Source organism: Phymastichus coffea, unplaced genomic scaffold (genome assembly GCF_024137745.1).
Source record: "Phymastichus coffea isolate CEN01 unplaced genomic scaffold, Cenicafe_Pcof_1.1 PCOF00006, whole genome shotgun sequence".
Lineage (NCBI taxonomy): Eukaryota > Metazoa > Arthropoda > Insecta > Hymenoptera > Eulophidae > Phymastichus > Phymastichus coffea.
This window is the reverse complement of record NW_026706817.1, coordinates 5,947,307-5,967,864: the sequence shown is the minus strand read 5'-3', so window position 1 is coordinate 5,967,864 and position 20,558 is coordinate 5,947,307. Positions and strand designations below refer to the sequence as shown.

The 20,558-nt window shown below is 39.6% G+C and overlaps 1 protein-coding gene across 4 annotated transcripts in view; it reads left to right on the top strand.

Moving 5' to 3' along the window:
• The window catches only part of LOC131668403 (protein white), a 625,545-nt gene that overhangs the window by 139,030 nt on the left and 465,957 nt on the right, over nucleotides 1-20,558 (top strand). For 3 of the 4 annotated variants that reach the window (XR_009302267.1, XM_058942531.1, XM_058942521.1), the window contains exon 2: nucleotides 356-581. The exons of the other annotated variant lie outside the window; for it this stretch is intronic. Coding sequence is in view for 2 of the 3 variants with exons in the window: in XM_058942531.1 (XP_058798514.1) it covers nucleotides 356-581 (226 nt within the window). In the remaining variant the exon portion in view is untranslated. The remainder of the gene's footprint in view (nucleotides 1-355; nucleotides 582-20,558) is intronic. 4 annotated transcript variants of the gene reach the window in all.

Here is a 20,558-nt window from a genome sequence, read left to right as displayed (position 1 = left end):
AATTTTTTTCATCAAATGTCAAGTACAAAAGCTAAATTATGACAGTTCGTCTTAAATATAAGTATTAAAATAATTCGGTGAAAAAATTTGTCAGTAGAGGACTCGTTTTATCTCTAGAAGAAATGAGCGTGGGCCTCTTAAATACTTGGATACGTAATGTCGAGCAGACAGAAATCCATCGAAGATAAATAGTATTTCTCTAGTATAGTCCTTGAAGGCATATTCTTTGAACCTTAAATTATCCGAAAATATGAGGTATATAACATAAAAATCTAATGTAAATTCTTATCAATAATTTATATTACATTAAAATAAATTAATAATAGAATGAACTCATGAGATTTATTATTCACAGGCTAGCAATGAGAATAATAAAAAGACGTTGAAAACATCACTTCCGATAAACAATCCCACAGATGAATCAATTTTAAAGACAAGTAACTTATATGAAATTCAAAATTCAGTGACATACACATGGAGCAATATAAATGTAAATTGCTTCGTTCAAGAAAGAAGATTCTGGAATAGATTTACTAATGAAAATAATCCAAAAAATATGAAACGCCAAATTTTACAAAACGGTATAATTTAAATATTATTTTTAAAAGTATTTATAAATACTTATCTGAAATAATATTGCACGATAAAGAATAATACTACAATCACTTTAGTAGTATAACTTGACATATTCTATATGAACTCTGTAATTCATTGGAATTTCTTTTGGTTCCCGTTCTATATTCATTCATTTTATTTTTACAAAAATTGCCTTTTCATAAAAATATAATAGTTGAGTATAGGCGAGGAGTCCTTTAGATGTTACTATGACTTCAATAACTACGTCCAGTTCCCCCATTATTTTTTAAAAATGCGCAGTAGCAGAAAGTTTTGCATGCATCATGACTGAACCTACAGTTTAAGGTGGAATCTAAACCACCGGAATCATGGTAACAACGGAATATATAAATATTTCATTTGTGATCATGTGCCCGCCGGTCAAACCTAAGATTTCTTGTACAGATGACTAATCTTACCCACAGAGCCATCGTGACTCCTAATCTAATTTATAATTATTTTTCTCTAAATTTTGTATTAAAGTTCTTCTAGTCCAAACAGGACTTTCTTCACTAGACGTGGTAGCCTTCTGAAGTTGTTCAGTCTGTATTATGCAGTTATAACAACAAAAGAAAAATATACGAGGGTCGTTTAATAAGTCCGTGACTTATCGGAAGGTGATGGTGTTATCGTAACATATTTTATACTATAAGAGATTCTCATCTAGTATACCAGTAAGTTGTATAAGTATAATTATAAGTCAGTACGTTGGTTAGGAAATTTTTTACAGTTATTTTAATTTAGTTTTTCATTATGTAAACAAAATCATGAAAAAAATGAGTTTCGTGCGTTTATTAAACATTATTTTCTACGAGGAAAATCAATCAAAGAAACTGAACAAAAGCTGAAGAAATATTATGGAGACGAGGTTCTTGTCTCTGAATTTCGTTATGGTTATGACCGTGAGAGCACCAGCAACGCTGACAATGAGATCTCTGATCTTTTAAAAGAGGTGACTACTGAAGACATGGTCGTTAAAGTTAATAATATTATACTCGTCGATCGTTGATAAGCTAATAAGTTTGAGCATGTTTCAACGTAATTCAAAGAAGTTTTTACAACGCTACGTTACTGTTCATGAAATATGAATTCATTATTATACGTCAGAAATGAAAAATCAATCGAAAATGTGGACTGGACGAGATGAATCTACATCGAAAGAGTGAAGACGGTACGATCAGCTGGAAAAGTGATGGCTACAATTTCTTAAGACTCAAGTGGTATAATACTAATCGATTACCTATAGAGTGGAGGAATTATTACAGGAAAATATAACGCCTCATTATTAGACCAATTTGATGTCATATTGAAGGAAAAGCATTCCTATCTAGTGAAAAAAAAGTTCTTGTCTACTACGATAATTCATCAGCTCACACGACTTCCATTGCAACGGCCAAATTATTTAATTTACGCTACAAAATACTTCCTCATCTATCTTATTCCCCAGATTTAGCATCTTTAGATTATTTTCTGTTTCCTGACATGAAAATTTGGCTTGCGGGTAAAAGATTTTCATGCAACGAAGACGTCATTGCTGCGACAAATGAGCATTTTGAGAAGATTGATGCAAGTTACTTTTTAGAGGGCATAAAAAAGCTTGAAAACCACTATAATAAAAGTATAGATTTAAAAAAGGGACTATGTTGCATAATAAATTTGTATTTTTTAAATAAATAGTGTTTCTTTTATTTAAAGTCATGGATTTATTGAACGACCCTCGTATAAGTATTATGTATATGTATGCACGAGCGCATGTATATTTGTGTATAAATGTGCACAAACGAGCGCGCATGTATCTATGCAAAAAATGATACTATATACGTTGATAAGTTTATAATCGGAAACAATATTTTTTATTTTCTTGATGCAAAAAACTTTTGTTACATATGAATGTATCCGGAGAATTCAATTATATAGATAAGCAGAACCAACTTTTGTATATTACGACCCAAACTAGAGGGAACACTAAGGTATTGCCAAACGACCGCTTATGTGAGAGATGTCAATGTCATAAGTGAAGATTTAAAACTTTCTTACAGAAGAATGTGTAACTATGCAAATTTGTTGCTCTCATATAGTCCTGAAAAGGCATATGTATATCTGCATATCGGAACTGCTTTTTGCGAAAAGTAATGAAAAAGCATAGTAGCGCGCCTAATGCACACTTTTTTTAGCATAAAGTCGCGAAAGTGAAAGAGAGGAGAAATGTTTTCCTCTATCTTTCTCTGTTCCTTATTTCCACCGTTTTTCACTGCATCTTACTGTTTATCTGCACTTGGCTCCTACTCATTCACTTTCCTTAATACTTAAACTGACTCTATTGTTTCGTCTTTACGAGAATCGTAGCGTAAAAGGGAAGATGATTTCTCGTAGTTGATTTGACAGAGTAGAGATTTAAGTAATTAGTAGTAATGATATTATAAGAATATATTACTATATAAAAATTAAGTTAGTACTCAAAGCTAGGGGCAAATCCATAAAACTTGTAGATTTGGTACTAAAAATAAAGTAAAATATTTTTTGTGAGCGCATTGTTCACATTTAGTATACGTATTCGTTAACTAAAAACAAAAGAAAAACTGTATCTATGATCAATTTTTACTTGACGGTACGTGTGTGAGGAGGGTTCATTAAAAAAAGTAAAAAAAATTGTAATTTCAACATTAATACAAATTTTATTCACAATTTAATTACTATTTACAAACAAATTTTCATTCTAACGCTTTTGCAAATAATATCATAATAAGATAACTTACAACGAATAACAATGAACAATTATTAATTTTATAATATTCATATATACTTGATCTTCATTTTACATCTTTCTTTTTGGTACCAATGAATTCTTTTTCAAGATAGTATTTATTATTTGTGCCACACGGATCACTTAATAAATTATTGTTAGTAACTTAACTTAAACTATTAGTATTAGTACAAAACTAGTAGTATTAGCATATTCCAGAATGCCATCGTTTGTATGTTTATTTTTGTTTTCTTTTTATTTACTTTCTGTTTAGTAGCTGTAACTGATTTAGTTGGAAACACAAAAAATTTATCTAGGTTCAAAACATAATGCTTACAAATGGATTCATTGATACATTAAGAGCAAGATAGATAATTCAAATAAAGGGTATTTGAGTAAAAATGTTTCCAAATTAGTAGATAGATTTTCATTAAATTTAATGCTGATTTTAAGTTCTTTAACAATTAATTATCAATATTATTAATATTAGATTCAACCAAATATGAACGCATTAATTTTTTCCGATAATTGTTTAATAGTATTGAATACATCTTGAGCAATAATGACATCTTTACCATATTGTACAATCCTATCACATAAACATTTCACCATACCTCCAGTTCGCAAACGTGAAGGTTTCCTTGCAACACTTATACCAGTTCTTCCAAGACTTAGTGCATTAGGATCATTAGCAAGTGATACAGCAGAGATAGCTTAGGTTATCTCTACTGCATCAAGCGAGTGTTGGTAAATGACAATCAAAAGGACTACAGCCATAATAAGCGTATTGAAGCTTTAGTTATTGTTAAAAGTTTATACTCTAAATCACTTCAATGAGGTTTCGATTTACTCGTTTACAAAATTGAAAAAATATAAAAACTAAACGTAATGAAAAGGAAGTTAAGAGATGACAAAAAACTTCGAAGTAAGACTAACTCATCATCCTTTAATAGATTACGTTATAAAATAGTATGTTAGTGAATTGCGAATTCCTCATTTTCGAAGAGTTTTTATGAGAAACTCTTTACTGAAACAAGGTCTACTAATTAAAGAGTGTGCTATGGTAAATTTTGATGAGAGTTCTGGATCTGGTACTCATTGGGTTGTATACCGAAAAAATGGTAAAAATATTTTTTATTTTGATAGTTTTGGTAGCTTAAGATTCCCGGTAGAATGAATAAAATATTTCGAAATTTATAACATCAAATATAATTATTGCAACGGTAGTCGATTCGATCAATCGATACGTTCGCGATTCGGTAGCACTCGTGATGCTAGAGGAACAAGACTTGTGAAGCTGACGCCCAAAAAATTAAAAAAAAAATATTTTTGAGTTTTCATGAACTAAAACGTTTTCTCCCTATTTCCGGATTAAGTCTCCGCTTGAAATTTTATTTCCGGATTTTCCATTTTAAAGAGAATTGCGAAAAAAAATCGGTCGTTCGGACAGCGCGTAATATGCATTGAACATTTTTTCCCTGTTTAATAAGAAATAATATCAATAGCGGATGATAGCTCCTTATTCCGGGATTACAAAACAATTTTCCTTTTGTTGATTTTCTATCCAAAATTGAGGAAAATATAGAGATTAGTAATATGCGGCAGTTAGTCGATAAAACAGGTCAAACATTTGCTAATCACCAGATATCCATACGAGTTCTACAGTGCGTAAGGCAGCATCTATTTTTATGTAATTTTATCTAATTGTGACAGGGTATAGCGATGTTCGCTAGCCCTGTATGCGGCACTCTCCTCGCGCGAGCGCAGCGACCAAGTGTACGTTATATAGCGACTACATACTTGTGTCGTTGCAGGATATGGAGAGAGGAGCGCGACGATCGGCGAGGTGTCACCGTGAGTGCGAGTGAGAGCGAGAAGAGCGAGAGAGAGAGAGAGTGATTTTGACTGATTTTTGACGGCGAGAGAAGTGGGAGCGCGGCGGCGCGAGGCTTAGAAAATTAAGAGAGAGGAAGGGCAGTTAGGCACGAGCTCTCGAGTAATTAGGGCCGCCTAAGGAGAGACTAGTGGAGACAAGATTTCGGCAGGAGAGAAACTACTGCCAGGAGTGCGACTGCCACTTTATCAGGAGAACAGAGTGTTCAAGGCCGAGCCCGGACAAGCAGCGACCATTCGCCGTCCACGAGGCAAAGGTCGTGCTGCGGCCCTTCCTGCAGCAACCTCGACCGTCGCCAGGGCACCGTTTCCGGCGGGTCTACGCTTTCGCCGGCGTCGCCTCTCTACCGACGGATCGTCGGCATCCGGTGGGTCTAAAGCCAGTTTATCTCTCTCTCGCCAGCTCTCGCTCGGTTACAGACATTAGCGTATTGTGAGAAATTTATCGCGCACGCTGAACGATCTCGCTCGCGTGATATCCCGAACTCTGGTCGCGGAAAGATTGAGCGAGCGCGCTCGCTGCGATGAAGTAGATCTTGTAGGGATAATTGTGAAAAGGCGTCAATAAATGGGATCGCCATATGTAATATAAATGAATTAAAGTGTTCGATTATTTGTATCAACCTCCCGAACCAGAGCGAATTTCGGCCTGTGAAAGTCAGAGCCGGCTTTCTTTACCAAGAAAGAACCTAGAAATATTAGCAGAGATCAGCCCAAGGCGCACGGTAGCTGTCCCCTCTCGCATGGCATCCCTTGTTTAATCTCGGCGGGTTTCGTTGTTCGCATCGCTTTGTTCTGGTTGGGAAGAGGTGATCGCGATAATTCCCTTGGTGATAAGTTTTGGACAGTGCGGTGTCTCGGCCGATCAGTGCTTTTCGGCGAATTCGCGGAGTAGCGAGCGAGAGCCGTGGAAATAATTCGGAAAAGGGAAAATTTTAGTTGCATGGGACATTTTGAGTTTTCGTCATTATCGTGTCATCAACATATTTGACTCGAGTTACGCGGAAGCCCGGAGCTAGTGAAACGGACTGAGGGGAGTATCGCGGTGTTGTGATTAAGCGATTACGCTGTAAATTGGTGTGCTGTTATTGTACAGATTGCGATTGCTCGAGCCGGGTGTTTTGGCTAGTCGAAATTTGTACGTTTGAATTGTGTGTTTGTGAATTTGAAAGTTGCGAGAATAACAACGATCATTCTCGGCTGTTTGGATTGTTGCTAAGTGAAAGCTCAAGGTTAGGCGTGTTTATAGGCTGAGTAAGGTCTTTGTGTTGCGTACCCGCACTATAGGCACTTCGGCTTGTGCACGCTGAGCTGTTCTCGAAAACAAAGAGGACAAGCGCGCTTAGGCCTGTGGAAGGTGAAAAGGCTGAGGAAAGCTTGGGTCTGTTTTGGGCACCTATTTGTTTTTCGCGCGGGATCGCGTGAAGTACGATGCCGGTGACGAGATCGCCCAAGCATCGGAAAGCTGCAGAATCGCGGCCGCGGCCGGAGACGTTTAGAAGGCGAGTTATGAAGTTTCCCGTAGTAAAGTCAATATAGGAGTGTATTGAGGCAATGCAAATTCAGGAATTGCTGATATGGATGACGTCGAACGGACTAGTTACGGACGGTACGACTGCGATCGTGCAGGACAGGGCATTTCGTGCATTTTTATATGGCGTGCGTCATGAATCGGCATCGCCTGTGAGAGCTGACGATTTTCTGTCAGGTGAAATACCAACTATCGTTGATGCGAGAAGCGCATCATCGACGCGGGTCGGATCACTGCTGGACACTTTAGAGGCGGAGGTAAACGCAGCGGTAAGCGCTCGACGTGAGCCGAGTGACGTCATGCGGCGAACATGTGTGTTGCCATCTGAAACGTGAGTTCGCGCCATAGATGGTGCGATTGTAGGTGAGGAGGTGCGCGGAAGGGATCAAAGATCGGGCTTGCATCGTTCGGTGCCGATGGACTTCGCGCCAGCTCTGGGTATTGCGAACATGCAAGCAGAGATTGTGCGAGCGCGCGCGGAGCGGCAACCGGAGAGTTTCCATAGTCAGGAGCCATCGATGTGGCAGCGCGCAGTAAAAACGTTTTGGCCGGCGTGGTTGACTTCGGTAGCATCTAGGGTGAATAATGCCGAGAGCCGGGGCGAACGCGAGGGCATATCGCAGGTTGCAACGCGAGGCCCGGGAAGTACGAGCACGTCGGTGCGTGATAGCGCGCAGCTAGGGGCGAAGTACCGACTTTGTGAGATGAATTACGATCAGAAGCGCGTGAATGATACCACGGGTGCACGGTTAGGCAAGCGTGAAGCCGGTAGAGAGCCTGATGAAGCAGAGAACACGGACTACGATTCGGCACTCGACGATGACGAAACGTGGCTGGAGAGCGCGTTAGATGAAGAGCGCGCGAGCAAACCGAGGGGCCGATTTCTTAAGAGGCAACAAGCAGACGCGGTCACGGCGGTAAAAAGTTGGTCTTTAGCATTCTCAAAGAAAGGCGGACTGACAGCGGAGCAATTTTTGAGGCGATTGCATGAAATGCAATCATTTTACAGATTTAAGGACGCGGAGATATTGTCGGCGCTAATGTTGTCGTTTACTAGCGCGGAAATGGCTTTATGGTGGGAAAAGAATCGCCCGAGCTGGAATACATTGCAGGATTTTAAAGATGAATTCCAGCACCGGTTTTGTCCACGGCGATCGCGCGAAGACTTTTACGACGCGCTACGCCGCCGAACTCAAGGCGAAGATGAACCATTAGGTGAATTCCTCAGGGCCTTCCTGTATATGGCGAGTAGGTTAGAACCGAAGCTTTCGGAACGTAAACAGCTTGAGCTGATTAAAAATAATTTATATCCGAAACTACGCATTTATATCAGGGCAAAAACCCCTCTCGCATAATATTAAGCAAAAGTAATTAATCTAGATATGATTTATTGGTTTATCGATTTTTATTCATGAGTTACAGTGAAAAACAATTTTAGTACTGTACGCACTGTAGAACTCATAGGAATATCTGTTAATTAACAAATGTTTGACCTGTTTTATCGACTAACTGCCGCATATTACTAATCTCTACATTTTCCTCAATTTTGGATAGAAAATTGATAGAAGGAAAATTGTTTCGTAATCCGGGAATAAGGAGCTATCATCCGCTATCGATATTATTCCTTTTTAAACAGGAGAAAAATGTTCAATGCATATTGTGCGCTGTCCAAATGCCCGAATTTTTTTCGCAATTCTCTTAAAAACGGAAAATCCGGAAATAAAATTTCAAGCAGAGACTTAATCCGAAAATAGGGAGAAAACGCTTTAGCTCATGAAAACTCAAAAATATTTTTAAAAAAATTTTTTGGGCGTCAGCCTCACAAATCTGAGCGAACGTCTTAGAGAGAGAGAGAGGGGGCGCGCAAGAGTTCAAAGTTTCAGTTAAGCCTCAGCTGTTACTTATGAAAGTACCGCCAAATAGTTTTTCCACTGTGTTTTGCCGTTTTAACTGATCTAAAGGAGTTTCTGCGATATTTGAAACGTGCGTGAGTGAACGTAAAGGCAATCACAGCATCAGCAAGCGGATAGCAGCATTAAGTGCAGCAACAGAAATTTGGAAGCGAGCAAGGCAGCGCAGCTGATTTCTGAGGAGCACCAACATTAGATTTTCTTCAACATTTACGGCTGATTACCGTAATTGCACCGCAGGGTAGGTGCACCTCCCTTTTTCTGCGCGACAAAATATTAACGATAATATTTTGTCTATCTATCGCTACTGTTATTTTTGTATTCGCACCGAGCGTTTGATTTCGCGGTAGAATTTTGAATTCTCTGTCTCTCTCTCTCTCCCCATATTATTGTTAAACATTGTAAATCCTATTCGCGTGCGTTAGTCTTTCGGGCCAACAAAGACTGTAGTTATCTAGTCATAAACGATTTTGATTTTATTCACCGCATTACGTTATTCGTTTCCTTTTAGTTTAACGCATCTATCACCGATTAAATTTCAAATCGATTTCATCTAGGGGATTAGTTGGAATAAACATTGGGTCACTCACACCTAAGATAGATCGAGTGTCATAAGTCAGATGACTTAAGGTGAGTTCAACTCGGTTGAAAAGAAGACGTCGGAACCAAAATATCAAACGTAAAGGCGAATACACGTATACTCATACGTGTTTAACGAAGTGGCGGTTAGCTCTGCATCGTGGGAGTTTGTTCTTTAATAAACCCCATTTGTAGTAGCTAATCCACCTCGTTACATTATAAAAATTATCAAAATTACAATACTTACATTTGAGGTAATTTATGTTTAAAAAGTTTACGTGATTTATTAGAACATGCTAATAATTATCATTTATATAAATTAAAGTAATAATAAACAAAATGTTTAGTTTGGAAGAATGAAAAAAGATTATAGCTTCCACCTTAGATAATTTAATCCCAAGAATGCCAAGAATCTAGAAAGCAATTATTAAAAAGAAAGTTAGTATTTTGATGAAACAAACATTTAATTTAGTGTTATCATGCTAGTTCAATATATTACTTTTGATCTTAAGACTTCAATGCATTAATTTATTTAAATATTCATTTATGAAAAGATTATTTTTTTTCGAGTGAGATTTTTATTCTGTTATGTTTGTAGAAGGGACTTAGCTATTTAAATATTTTTGTTGTTTTAAACAATATTTTAAAATATTTTTCATGATCTTTAGAAACACATTTCAAGGTCAGATATTGAAAAATCTGTGATTTCAGGGCTATTTGAAGATTGGCTAATTTTTTAAGCGTATATAACGATGTATGCTGGTTATTACCTGTACCGTGTATCCTTCTCTCTCTAACCTCAGGCGAAGGTTAACGGCTGGCATCAGACTCATGTTTGATCACGTACCTGATGTCTGCCTTTATTTTTCAGCGACAAACCCAGTGAGCGAGTCGCAGACCAGCAAAGAAGAGGGAGATAGCGGCAACAAGTTTGAGCAATAAAGAAAGAGAAGGAGAGAGATTGATTGATAGAGAATTTATTTATGCCATAGCCACATTTTGGCCTTATGGCAATTTGTATAATGTAACACATACAAATATAAATAACGCATAACAAAAACGATCAGACAGTAGTAGAACCAGACTACTATTTACAATAGTAATAACAATAAGAGCCGCCGACAGAAATTACAACAATGATAGTAGACGTAACATTAATAAAAACGCGGAGCAAAACGTAAGCAATACGGGACAGATATGGCAGTTTGAGAATTCAGCAGCAAATAACAAATTAGCACAGTATACCCCTTGTGTTAACGCTAGACATTTAAAGCCAGACCAAAACAAACTCGTGCGCTAACTGCAACCAGCAACCATCTTAATAATCTATTCCGTGAAACAAATATCACGTGCTTTGAGGTACTCCAACAATCCCAGCCTAAAATTTGCACTGTTCTCCCTGAGGCGTAAAGAAGCGGGCAATGAGTCCCAAAGGATTATAGCTTGTACTGTAAATGAACTTTCATATGCGGCAGTACGAGCTAGAGGGATAGCAAAGCTAGATTGTTGAAGACACCCAGAGCGCTGAATTTCGCCTCTCGGCGGCGGGAATAAGGCATACAAGTACTCTGGCTTTTGAGTAGTAAAGGTTTGGTACAGTACCGAGGCCATAAAGTATCTTCTTCTCGCTCGGATCGATAGCCAACCTAACTTGTCGTAGAAAGGCTTAAGACAGGCGTCTTTCTTAAGTCTGAAAACGAATCAAACGCAAACATTTAGCAGACGCTGGAGCTTAATGTTGAGATAATCAGGCAGATCGTAATAGACCAGACATGCATAGTCGAAGTGTGGCAACACAAGGGCAACAACCAACTCCTTGCGAAAGGCTAACGGCAGAATTGAACCTCTTCTCCGCAACTTATGTAGCGCACCGTGCACACGCGATAAAACCTGGGCCACCTGCGAGTTTTACTGAAGATTATTAGACATGATGAGCCCTAAGTCCCTTACAGTAGGCACGAGCGGAATGACGTTATCTCCAATGACGATTGGATATAGTGCACTCAAATCCAGAAAGCGTAATTGTTGGACTGATCCGATGCTATTCGGAGTCTTAGCATAGTTGATATCAATTCCACGCATGATTGACCAATTTACTACGCGATTTCCACCCTGGTTTAGTTTCAAGATTCCATCGTTTACCTCATTAGGTTTGCACTGAATGTAAATTTGGAGGTCATCGGCGAAAAGCATACCAACAGAATGGAATAGGACAAGTAACAGAGAATTTATAAATATCAGAAATATGATAGGGCCAGGTGCAGAACCCTGTGGAACCCCTGAAGTGGCTACGAGGAACTCTGAGGTGGTACCGTCAAGATCAAGCACTCTCTGGAAACGGCCCGTTATATAAGAGTAGATAAACATAACAGCATCATCTGAGAAGTTTAACTCCCTAAGAATCACAAGAAGCACAGTATGATCGAGAGAGTCAAACGCCTTCTTGAAATCAAATAAGAGCAAGATTGTTACATGACCCTCATCAAAGCCAAGGCGAATATCCTCAGTGATCTTCAAAAGAGCTGCCTGCGTGCTGTAATGCTTGCGAAAACCCAATTGGAAATCAGAAATGAGATTGTTTCCCTCCAAAAAATCAGTGATCCGCTGGGCAATGATTTTATTGAAAATCTTGGCAAAATGAGGAAGATTAACAATCGGACGTGTGTCTGACGGAGTTTTAGGGTTTGGGACCTTGCTAAGGGGAATGATTGCAGCCCTCTTCCATCTGGTGGGATACTGCCTAGTCTCCAGCGACATGTTAAACAGATTTGTTAGCGAGGGGACTAGCGAAAGAAAAACTTGCTTGAAGTAGGTAAGAGACAAACCATCAAAGCTACGGCCCTTCGCCCTCGGAAGACAGGATTTGAGAGAATTCAAAACTTCAGTCTTGGTAATCAGCGCAAATGAAAAAATTTCACGGTTCAGCACTAATGGCAAAGCTAGGATATCTTGCAATTTGTCACTCGAACGAAGCGGATGCCTCGTAGCCATTCAACTGAAATGACAGTTCAAATCTCGCGCCGAGAATAGTCGGAGTGGCGAGCCAGCTACATCATTCGTAATGCCAAACCTATTTAAAAGACGCCATAGTTCCGACTTACTACACGCACCAACATGGGACTTTGTGATATATTCTATTCGAGCTAAGTCAATGCTTTTGCGAAGCCGTCTACGGACCTCCTTATACTCCAACCAATGGAGCCGATTTCGTCGTATAATCGATCTCTATGCTTGCGCAGATCTTTAAGATCCGCCGACATCCACGGGGCAGAATTTTTCCTGATTCTTCGTGTCACGAAGGGCGCATGTTCGTCAATACCGGAGGAGAGTATTTCCTCAAATGAACTCAAATATTGGTCGACATCATCTGGTCGGGATGAATTCAGGGGCGTCAAAGCAACATCAATTGTCCGAGCAAAACGATCTGGTGAAAAGTGCTTGAATGAAAGTATAGCTCTTCGATTTATCAACGCAAATGCTAAGGTCGACATCACAAATTAAATAGTCATGCCCATTAATGTATGGAGCGCGTGATTGTTTAGTAAATGCTACACAATCAGGCGAATCAACCAGGTTGATATCAATCAATTTATCTGAGCTGGCCGTATGATGAGTCACATTGAAAGGAACCAAGAACAGAGAATAGTCCGAGATAAGTTTATTCAAATGGACTCCATAGCTATCGTTCCGATCACAAACATCTGAGTTAAAATCCCCAACGATGATCACACCTGTATACCGATGTGAAAGCTCTTGAATCCGCTTGAATAGGCCAGATAAGACACGACCTTCAGGTCTACGGTAGGCAACGCAAAATAAAATCTTCTTATTAGCTACAATTATATCTAGAATCATGTACTCGGTCTCATTTCGAACCTTGATGGATGACGACTCAATCACACTGAAACTCATGCTTTTACGCATGTAACAAGCCACACCACCGCCCTAAACATAAGCGCGCTTGCCCGTCTCCGATCGAAGGCCCCGATCATTACGAGCAAAGCTGTAACCATCGATGGAATACGGAACATCACCATGATTTGGTGTCAACCAAGTTTCCGTAACAGCAAGGATATCGATATTCTCATCTATTAAAAGTTCCCTAATTTCAGCATGGTGGTGATCTAGCGAGCTTGCATTGACGTGGGCTATACGCAACCCTTTCAAGAAAATTCTAATTGGGCAGGTAGGGCTTGTGGGTAGTTGGCGTCATTCCAAACGATCAAGATCAGTTTCGGTCACAATCACACGGCGCTCCGATTTATCGTCTTTGCGAACATAAATGTTGCCATCACACAGCCACATATATTTATAATTTAAGGCCTCTGCACGTAATTTCGTCAACATGCGTAACTCATGCACCGGCTATGGAACCAACTCGTAAAGCCCAATTTCGCTGTGGGACGAGCCACCGACAAGAGCAGACAGCTTAATGCTGCCGAATTTACGCTTAGCTTCAAGGATGAATCTGCGCACCTCGGGGGACTTTAGCCTAATCACGAAGGAGAACGACTCCACTCGCGAGGGCGTGTTTCGCTGTCGGTTAGTCGCCCCACCCTCTGAACCCAGCTGGCTTGAACTATCTTGCGGCATCACACGACGCGCGAAGGGCCTTGTCTGGATGATATCCGCAGATAAATGGTTAATACCAAGAACTCCTAAAATTCGTGTAGCAAGGTCATCGAGAGGCACGGCGCACGACGATGGCAGATCAGTCACTCTTATTTGGGTACTAGGCACAGCTCGAGCGTAGAGATCCTTCAGCTGGTCGATCTCACCACGCAGAACCACATTTTCATTCACTAGATTGTTTATTATTCTATCCTGCGTTTCAAATCGTTCAGCAAACGCATCTAGCTTCGCATTTGTTTGCGCAGCAATAGCATTCAGGTTCCGAAAAATCGCAGCCAATTGATCGGATTGGGAAAGTGTGCCCCAATTCTGCGGGAGATCATTATTATCTGCGTGCATGTTGGATGAGCTATCAGATGACAGATTCATATTGGTCTCCACAACGTTACGCACGCTATCAAAAGTGGAAGAGCGGGCCGCAGCAGATAAACTAGCCGAGTTGGTAGCCTTGAGCAGCGCTAAATATTTTTGTCTCGTGATAGTCCGATCCAAATGGAGTGCGCAACAAGCTTCCGCTGATTTCGACTTAAGATAATAAGTTACGCAACCTGGATGAAAAATACGAGCGCAAACCTCACAATATCTTAGCGTACCGGCAATATTACCAGAGCAACGCACACACAAAGTTTTATTACGCTGCTTATTCATATCAGGCATTAGAAGCAACGGAAGACTCACTCATTCATTCATAAAGGCACGCAATGACATCTGTAGTGAATTTAAGGAACACCCACACTTAACAATCGGTAATCGAGACGCGGCGCTCTCTCGCTAGACAAATCGGTATGCAAATTATATTCAAATTTCACGCACAAAAATCCAAATACGCCAACGTAAACAGTCACAAACGAGTGATTTACGCATAGATTTAACGTAAGATTATAATATAAACAAGCACTGATAAACCGCAAAATACATACATGAACTAAACAAACACCATCACAAGTCTCAAATAGGTATATAAAAGTAAATTTCACTCGACCACTGAGTTTCTCATCTCTTCTTAAATAGAGCAAATCAGTCGATGGTCATCAGAAGAACGTAATCACAGGCGCAGGCAAGTGATGACAAGGCCAATAACGGTAAATTCTCGCAGAAAGATGGCTCCAGAGCTCAGCAAAAATACACAAAATTATCGGTGGTGTTTGAGACTTTACTGGCTTAAATAAAAAGGCCTGGTGGCACAGATTATTACCAAAAGTATAGGCCAGTAATAAACGTACCACCTGCGATCAAAAGTTGCTCAACTCGCAAAGCGAGATATCAGTACCACGCAATAAATAGCGGACAAATAAAATATACGTGCAGACTCACCGACACAGAGAGAGAGAGAGAGAGAGAGAGAGAGAGTGAGAGAGAGAGGATCGTCATGAAGAACGAGGGAAAGAGGGAGAGAGAGTGCATTGCAACTAAAGCGGTAGGTTAGGCGCGCGGCCCTAGCCGCGTTCGGCGGTGCCGTGTGCCGTTGATTAGGCAAGAGAGTGGGAGAAGAAGGCGTAAGAAGTCGATCCTCACGCACCCAGCATTGAGAGAGAAGACTCGCTATTGACTGACTGCACCACCAAAAACAGGAAGAGTCTTGGTCGCTGCTACTGCAACTAGTATCCTGCCAATCTGCAAGTTGCGTGAGTTATCCTGCCGTATCGTTATCTCATCCATCAGGTCACTTTCCTTCCTCTCTTTTTCCTCTCTCATTCGGCATCTCGCGGCTCGTATGCAGCGCTAGGTTTTGTCGAGCTGGCACGGCAATTAGCGTATTAATTAGTATAGCTATTTAGGATACAAGATGAGATGGCAAGGCGCTCAAGTGTCAGCTATTTCATCTTAGTTTAAGTATATTCATTTATTGTAGTTAGGCTAAGTTAAATTAAGGGTGTACATAAGAGATATGTAAAAATATTTATTTATTCATCAATATTTATGTTGTCCTCTTCAAAGTAATCCCTCTCAGATATAATACATTTGTGCCAACGTTTTTTCCAATCCTCGAAGCACTTATCGTAAACACTTTCTGGTATAGCCTTGAGTTCTTCGAGCGATTTTTTCTTTATCTCCTCATTCATTCCAAACCCTCGTCCTTTTATGGGTTTCTTGAGTTTTGGGAAAAAGTCGCAAGGGGCCATATCCGATGAATATGGTGCCTGAGGCATGATTATGGTTTTGTTTTTGGCCAAAAACTTCGACACAAGCAACCATGAGTGAGCAGGTCCATTATCGTGATGCAAAATCCATGAATTATTTTCCCACAATTCTGAGCGTTTTTTTCATATTGCTTCTCGCAAATAGCGCATAATTTCAAGGTAATACTCTTTATTGACCGTATGTCGTAAGACCGTTGTGGTAAGAACTCTTGATGTACTACGCTAAGGTAATGAAAAAAAAACAGTGAGCAAAACCTTGAAATTTGATCAAACTGGACGTGCTTTTTTCGGTATTGGCTCTTCTGGAGTTTTTCATTGGGACGATTGGGCTTTAGTTTCGACGTGACAACCATAAATCCATGATTCGTCATTAGTTATGACTCTTTTGATCATATCAGGATTATCATTGACGTCGTTTAATAGCTCTTGAGCGATACTCCTTCGACGGTCCTTTTGTTTAAAATTAAGCAGTTTCGGAACAAATTTTGTTGCTACACGTTTCATGCCCAAAACTTTGTAAAAAATTGCATGGCACGAGCCAACAGAGATGCCGACGTGTTCTCTAGCCATTTATCTAATAGTGATTTGACGATTTTTTAACACCACTTGTTTCACTTCTTCAACACTTTCATCAGTTATTGAAGTGCTGGGGCGTCCAGAGCGAGGTTCGTCGTCGGCCTCTTCTCGGCTATCTTGAAAGAGCTTATACCACTTGTAAACAGTTTTTTGACTTAAAGTAGATTCACCGTATGCCACTGTTAACACTTCAAGTGTTTTGGATCACTTCATTCCATTTTTTACACAAAATTTTATGCAAACTCTTTGATGCATTGTTTTCGACACCATAAAATCGCCGAGCACAAAAAACTATTACATGAAAACTCTTATTTTTGACTCGAAAAGAGCCAGACATTTTACATCGTAATGAGGATTTCAAAATAACCTTCAGAAGGTCATATCAAAGTTGAATTATAAAATGTGATTGGTATCAGTTAATTTTACCGACTACTGATATGAGGATTAAGATGAATAACTGCAAGAATAGTAACAACATGAGCACCATCTTCGTTGACTAGCAAGGCCTCATCGAAAAAATTATTTTCTGTAATACAACTTTTTCTCAATTCTCAGCAATATCTATACGGTAATTCGAATCTTGATATGTTAATAACAATCAATATCCATGATATACGATATAGATGTATGATTTCAATATGTGTATTATTGTATTTAATCCATTTTAGGGATAGAGAACAATTTAAAATCATTTACCGTTAATAGTGATAGACTGTTTAAAGCGAAAAATAAAATGTTGAATCAAGCTGTTGTTGACGTATGTCTAAAATAAAAAATAATATACCATAGAGAACAGCTGATTATTTTCTAATTTTCCTTCAGCGTATAATTGAGTACAATTCTACTGGTGAGAATTTCGTGAAACTTGTATAAGTACACTCATCAATAAAATGTGTAATAATTTTGTATATCAAAAATAAATAAAAACTTGTTTCTAAATACTGCGTATTGACTTCATTTTATTCATTTTATAAGACATCCAATATAAGGCAACACATTTTTTATTTTTAATCATTCTTCATCAGCATGGAGCAGAGTAATAATGCAAATTAACTTAATCATTCGATATATATATATCCTTATTGTTATTTAACTGTTAGATTAAGATTTCTAAAAACACTGTATGCAGTTTACTAACTGAAGAGAAATTCCAATCACTTTATTTTTCATAAACCACGATCTCATCATTAACACGTAAATCCTAACAGAGACATGTGTCAGGTCGATATTAAGAAAACACACTTACACGTAAAGTTCCTATTCGAAGAAACTTACGGAGGTGAAGGGTTCGGACGAGCTCCATTCCATCCATGTCGCCTCTGCGGACAAGACATCGCACTTTGACAAGGATGCTTTTTCTGCCGGGCACTGGTGGCGGCTGCACCAACGGACAAGCAACTAGCCATGGAGGCAGAATGTATCCGCCCGGAGCATTTTATGCTTCAAAATGCTCCTTGCGCTAGGTGTATCGGCAAGGAGGTTTTATTTAGGTTTCAGAGAAGCTTGCAAGTTCATCGTTTAAAGCTGCTATAATCCTCTCCCAAATCCTTCCTATTTCTAAATAAATAAATAAAAAAAAAGACAAAACACAACAACAAACACAAACAAATAAAATATATATATATACAAAATATATATATAACAAAAAAGATAACAAAACACAACACAAAAAATATATATAACAAAATACAACACAAAAAAAAATATATATGTAAGACAAAAAAAAATAGCGAAACACAACACAGTGCAACGATTGCCGAAAATCGTTTAGACTCGCGTGGGTTACTAAGCGGCTGAGCGTAACAGCCGCGATCGGTTTGAGAGAGAGAGAGAGAGAGAGGGCGCGTTAGGGGCAATGACCGGGAGGGGAGAGTTAGCTAGCCAGTATGACTGTGTCCTTCAGTCCGGCTACATCGTGATCGACAAGCCAGAGGCAACAACGAGTCCTATTGTTTTACGAGTGAGATCCAGGGAGCTGTGTATATTGTTAGCGAGTTGTGAGGTAGGAGTGCACACTGCGCAACGTGTACATCAGCGACCGACAACAACGATCGGTACGGTGGGACGAGTGCACACACTGCACAACGTGTGTGACACCGTCACCGATAATAACAACTGTGAGTGGAGTGCCGAGTGCGCGCATTGCTGAACGTGTGCGACCTCGGCTTCAGCGAGCTCAACCTCTACAACTCCTGCAGCCACGCAACAACAACAGCGAAGCAGCAGCCGCAGAGGCAGTTCATCAGCAACGGGTTTAATCGGATACGGTTGGCCACCGTATCCCCATCAACTTAGCGGTAGGTGCACAGCACTTTTGCTGATTTGTATTTAGCGTACGGTCCCGCGCAGCGTTCGCGGCGAATTTGTGAAAAGCGTGCGAGCGAATAGTCCGCAAGATTTACTCTTTCTCTCCCCGTTCGATTTGTTATATCGAAACAGCGTGCGAAAGTTTCTCGGCAAATCCCTCCCTTATATACATTTTGAGTTAATAAATCGGTTAGAGATCAATACGAAATTCTCTCTTTATTTTGTCTTCCCTTTGTTCGACATCGGTGTTGTTGTTTACGTTTGATTCGAACGCGCTGGTAGTACAGCACGGATCACGTAAGCAACGAGAGAAGCTGCCCGCCAACCGAGTTGTCAGCAGTGGCCGACGGAGCGCTGTAAAGCAGGCGTACCAGCGCCCCTGGCGGAGAGATCGTGAACCCAGGTTAGATCGGTAAGAGAACTCGGCGCAGGCGCACACCGGGACAAGGTGAGCAAGTGTGCTAGGAGCACACAGTTAACAGAGCACCGTCTGGCTGTATTTAGGATTATTATTACCCGAGATTTGCGGCTAGGCGGCAGCCTCTTACAACAGATATATATAGGATAATAAGATAAAAAAAAAGATAACAAAACACAACAAAAGTAACAAAACACACGAAAAAATATATAAAAGAGACAAAACACATAAACAAAATATACATAGAATAATTACAGCAGCGCTCTGAGAGCGCTAGTCCCTTACTTTATCAGCAAAGGACTCCGAGGGGTAGGTATGTCACGTCGATACTAAGAAAACGTACGTGACGAACCATGATAAGTAAATAACTGTCACACATTATGGGTTATCGTAACTAATCGGGTATCGGTAATTTAACTTCCTATCGTATCAACCCTCCGGGGAACATTTGTAAATCTATCTAGCGAGATAGATTAGTCTAAGCACGTTCTCCATAATATTTCCGCGAATATTACTCACCGCATATTAATTTGGCAAAAACAAGGTAAGGGGCACATCAGCCTATGGTATAAAAATGCTGGATCAGGATCCGCGGTAGTTCATATTCTAGTTCATATTCTAGTTCATATTCTAGTTCATATTCTAGTTCATATTCTAACTCATATTCTAACTCATATTCAAGCTCATATTCGAGCTAGTACTCATACTCGTACTTATAAATAACTAAATTAGTATAAGTACGAGTATGAGTACTGGCTCGCTGCCCGGCTACTCAGAATCGGAATTATACTCTGCTAAGCATTATAAACTTGTCTTTAAACAATAAATCTTAATCAAATGCAAACACCTGAGACTGTTTAGTAAAATCTCTTCTGAAACCCAGTCCTAACAAGGTAAGAAACTAAGTTATCTACCTAAACACACTACAAATAATAAAGGCGCTATCCCTTTAACAAAACTCCGCTTAACTCCTGACTAAGATCCAACTTTTACCAACGCGACAGTATTTTAAACATTATTACGTCTAGTCATTACATCTCCTCATCTAGACATAACACATGGAACAGGGGCATGGGGCTGTGATACGAACTAATACTACGTTGATAAAGTAGCTTCCAACCGATAAAACCATCACTGATGGTCGGTAACATTATTGATAGCACTTATTCGATCGGTAAACTGTACCAGGATCCCCATAGTCTATGCTACTTAA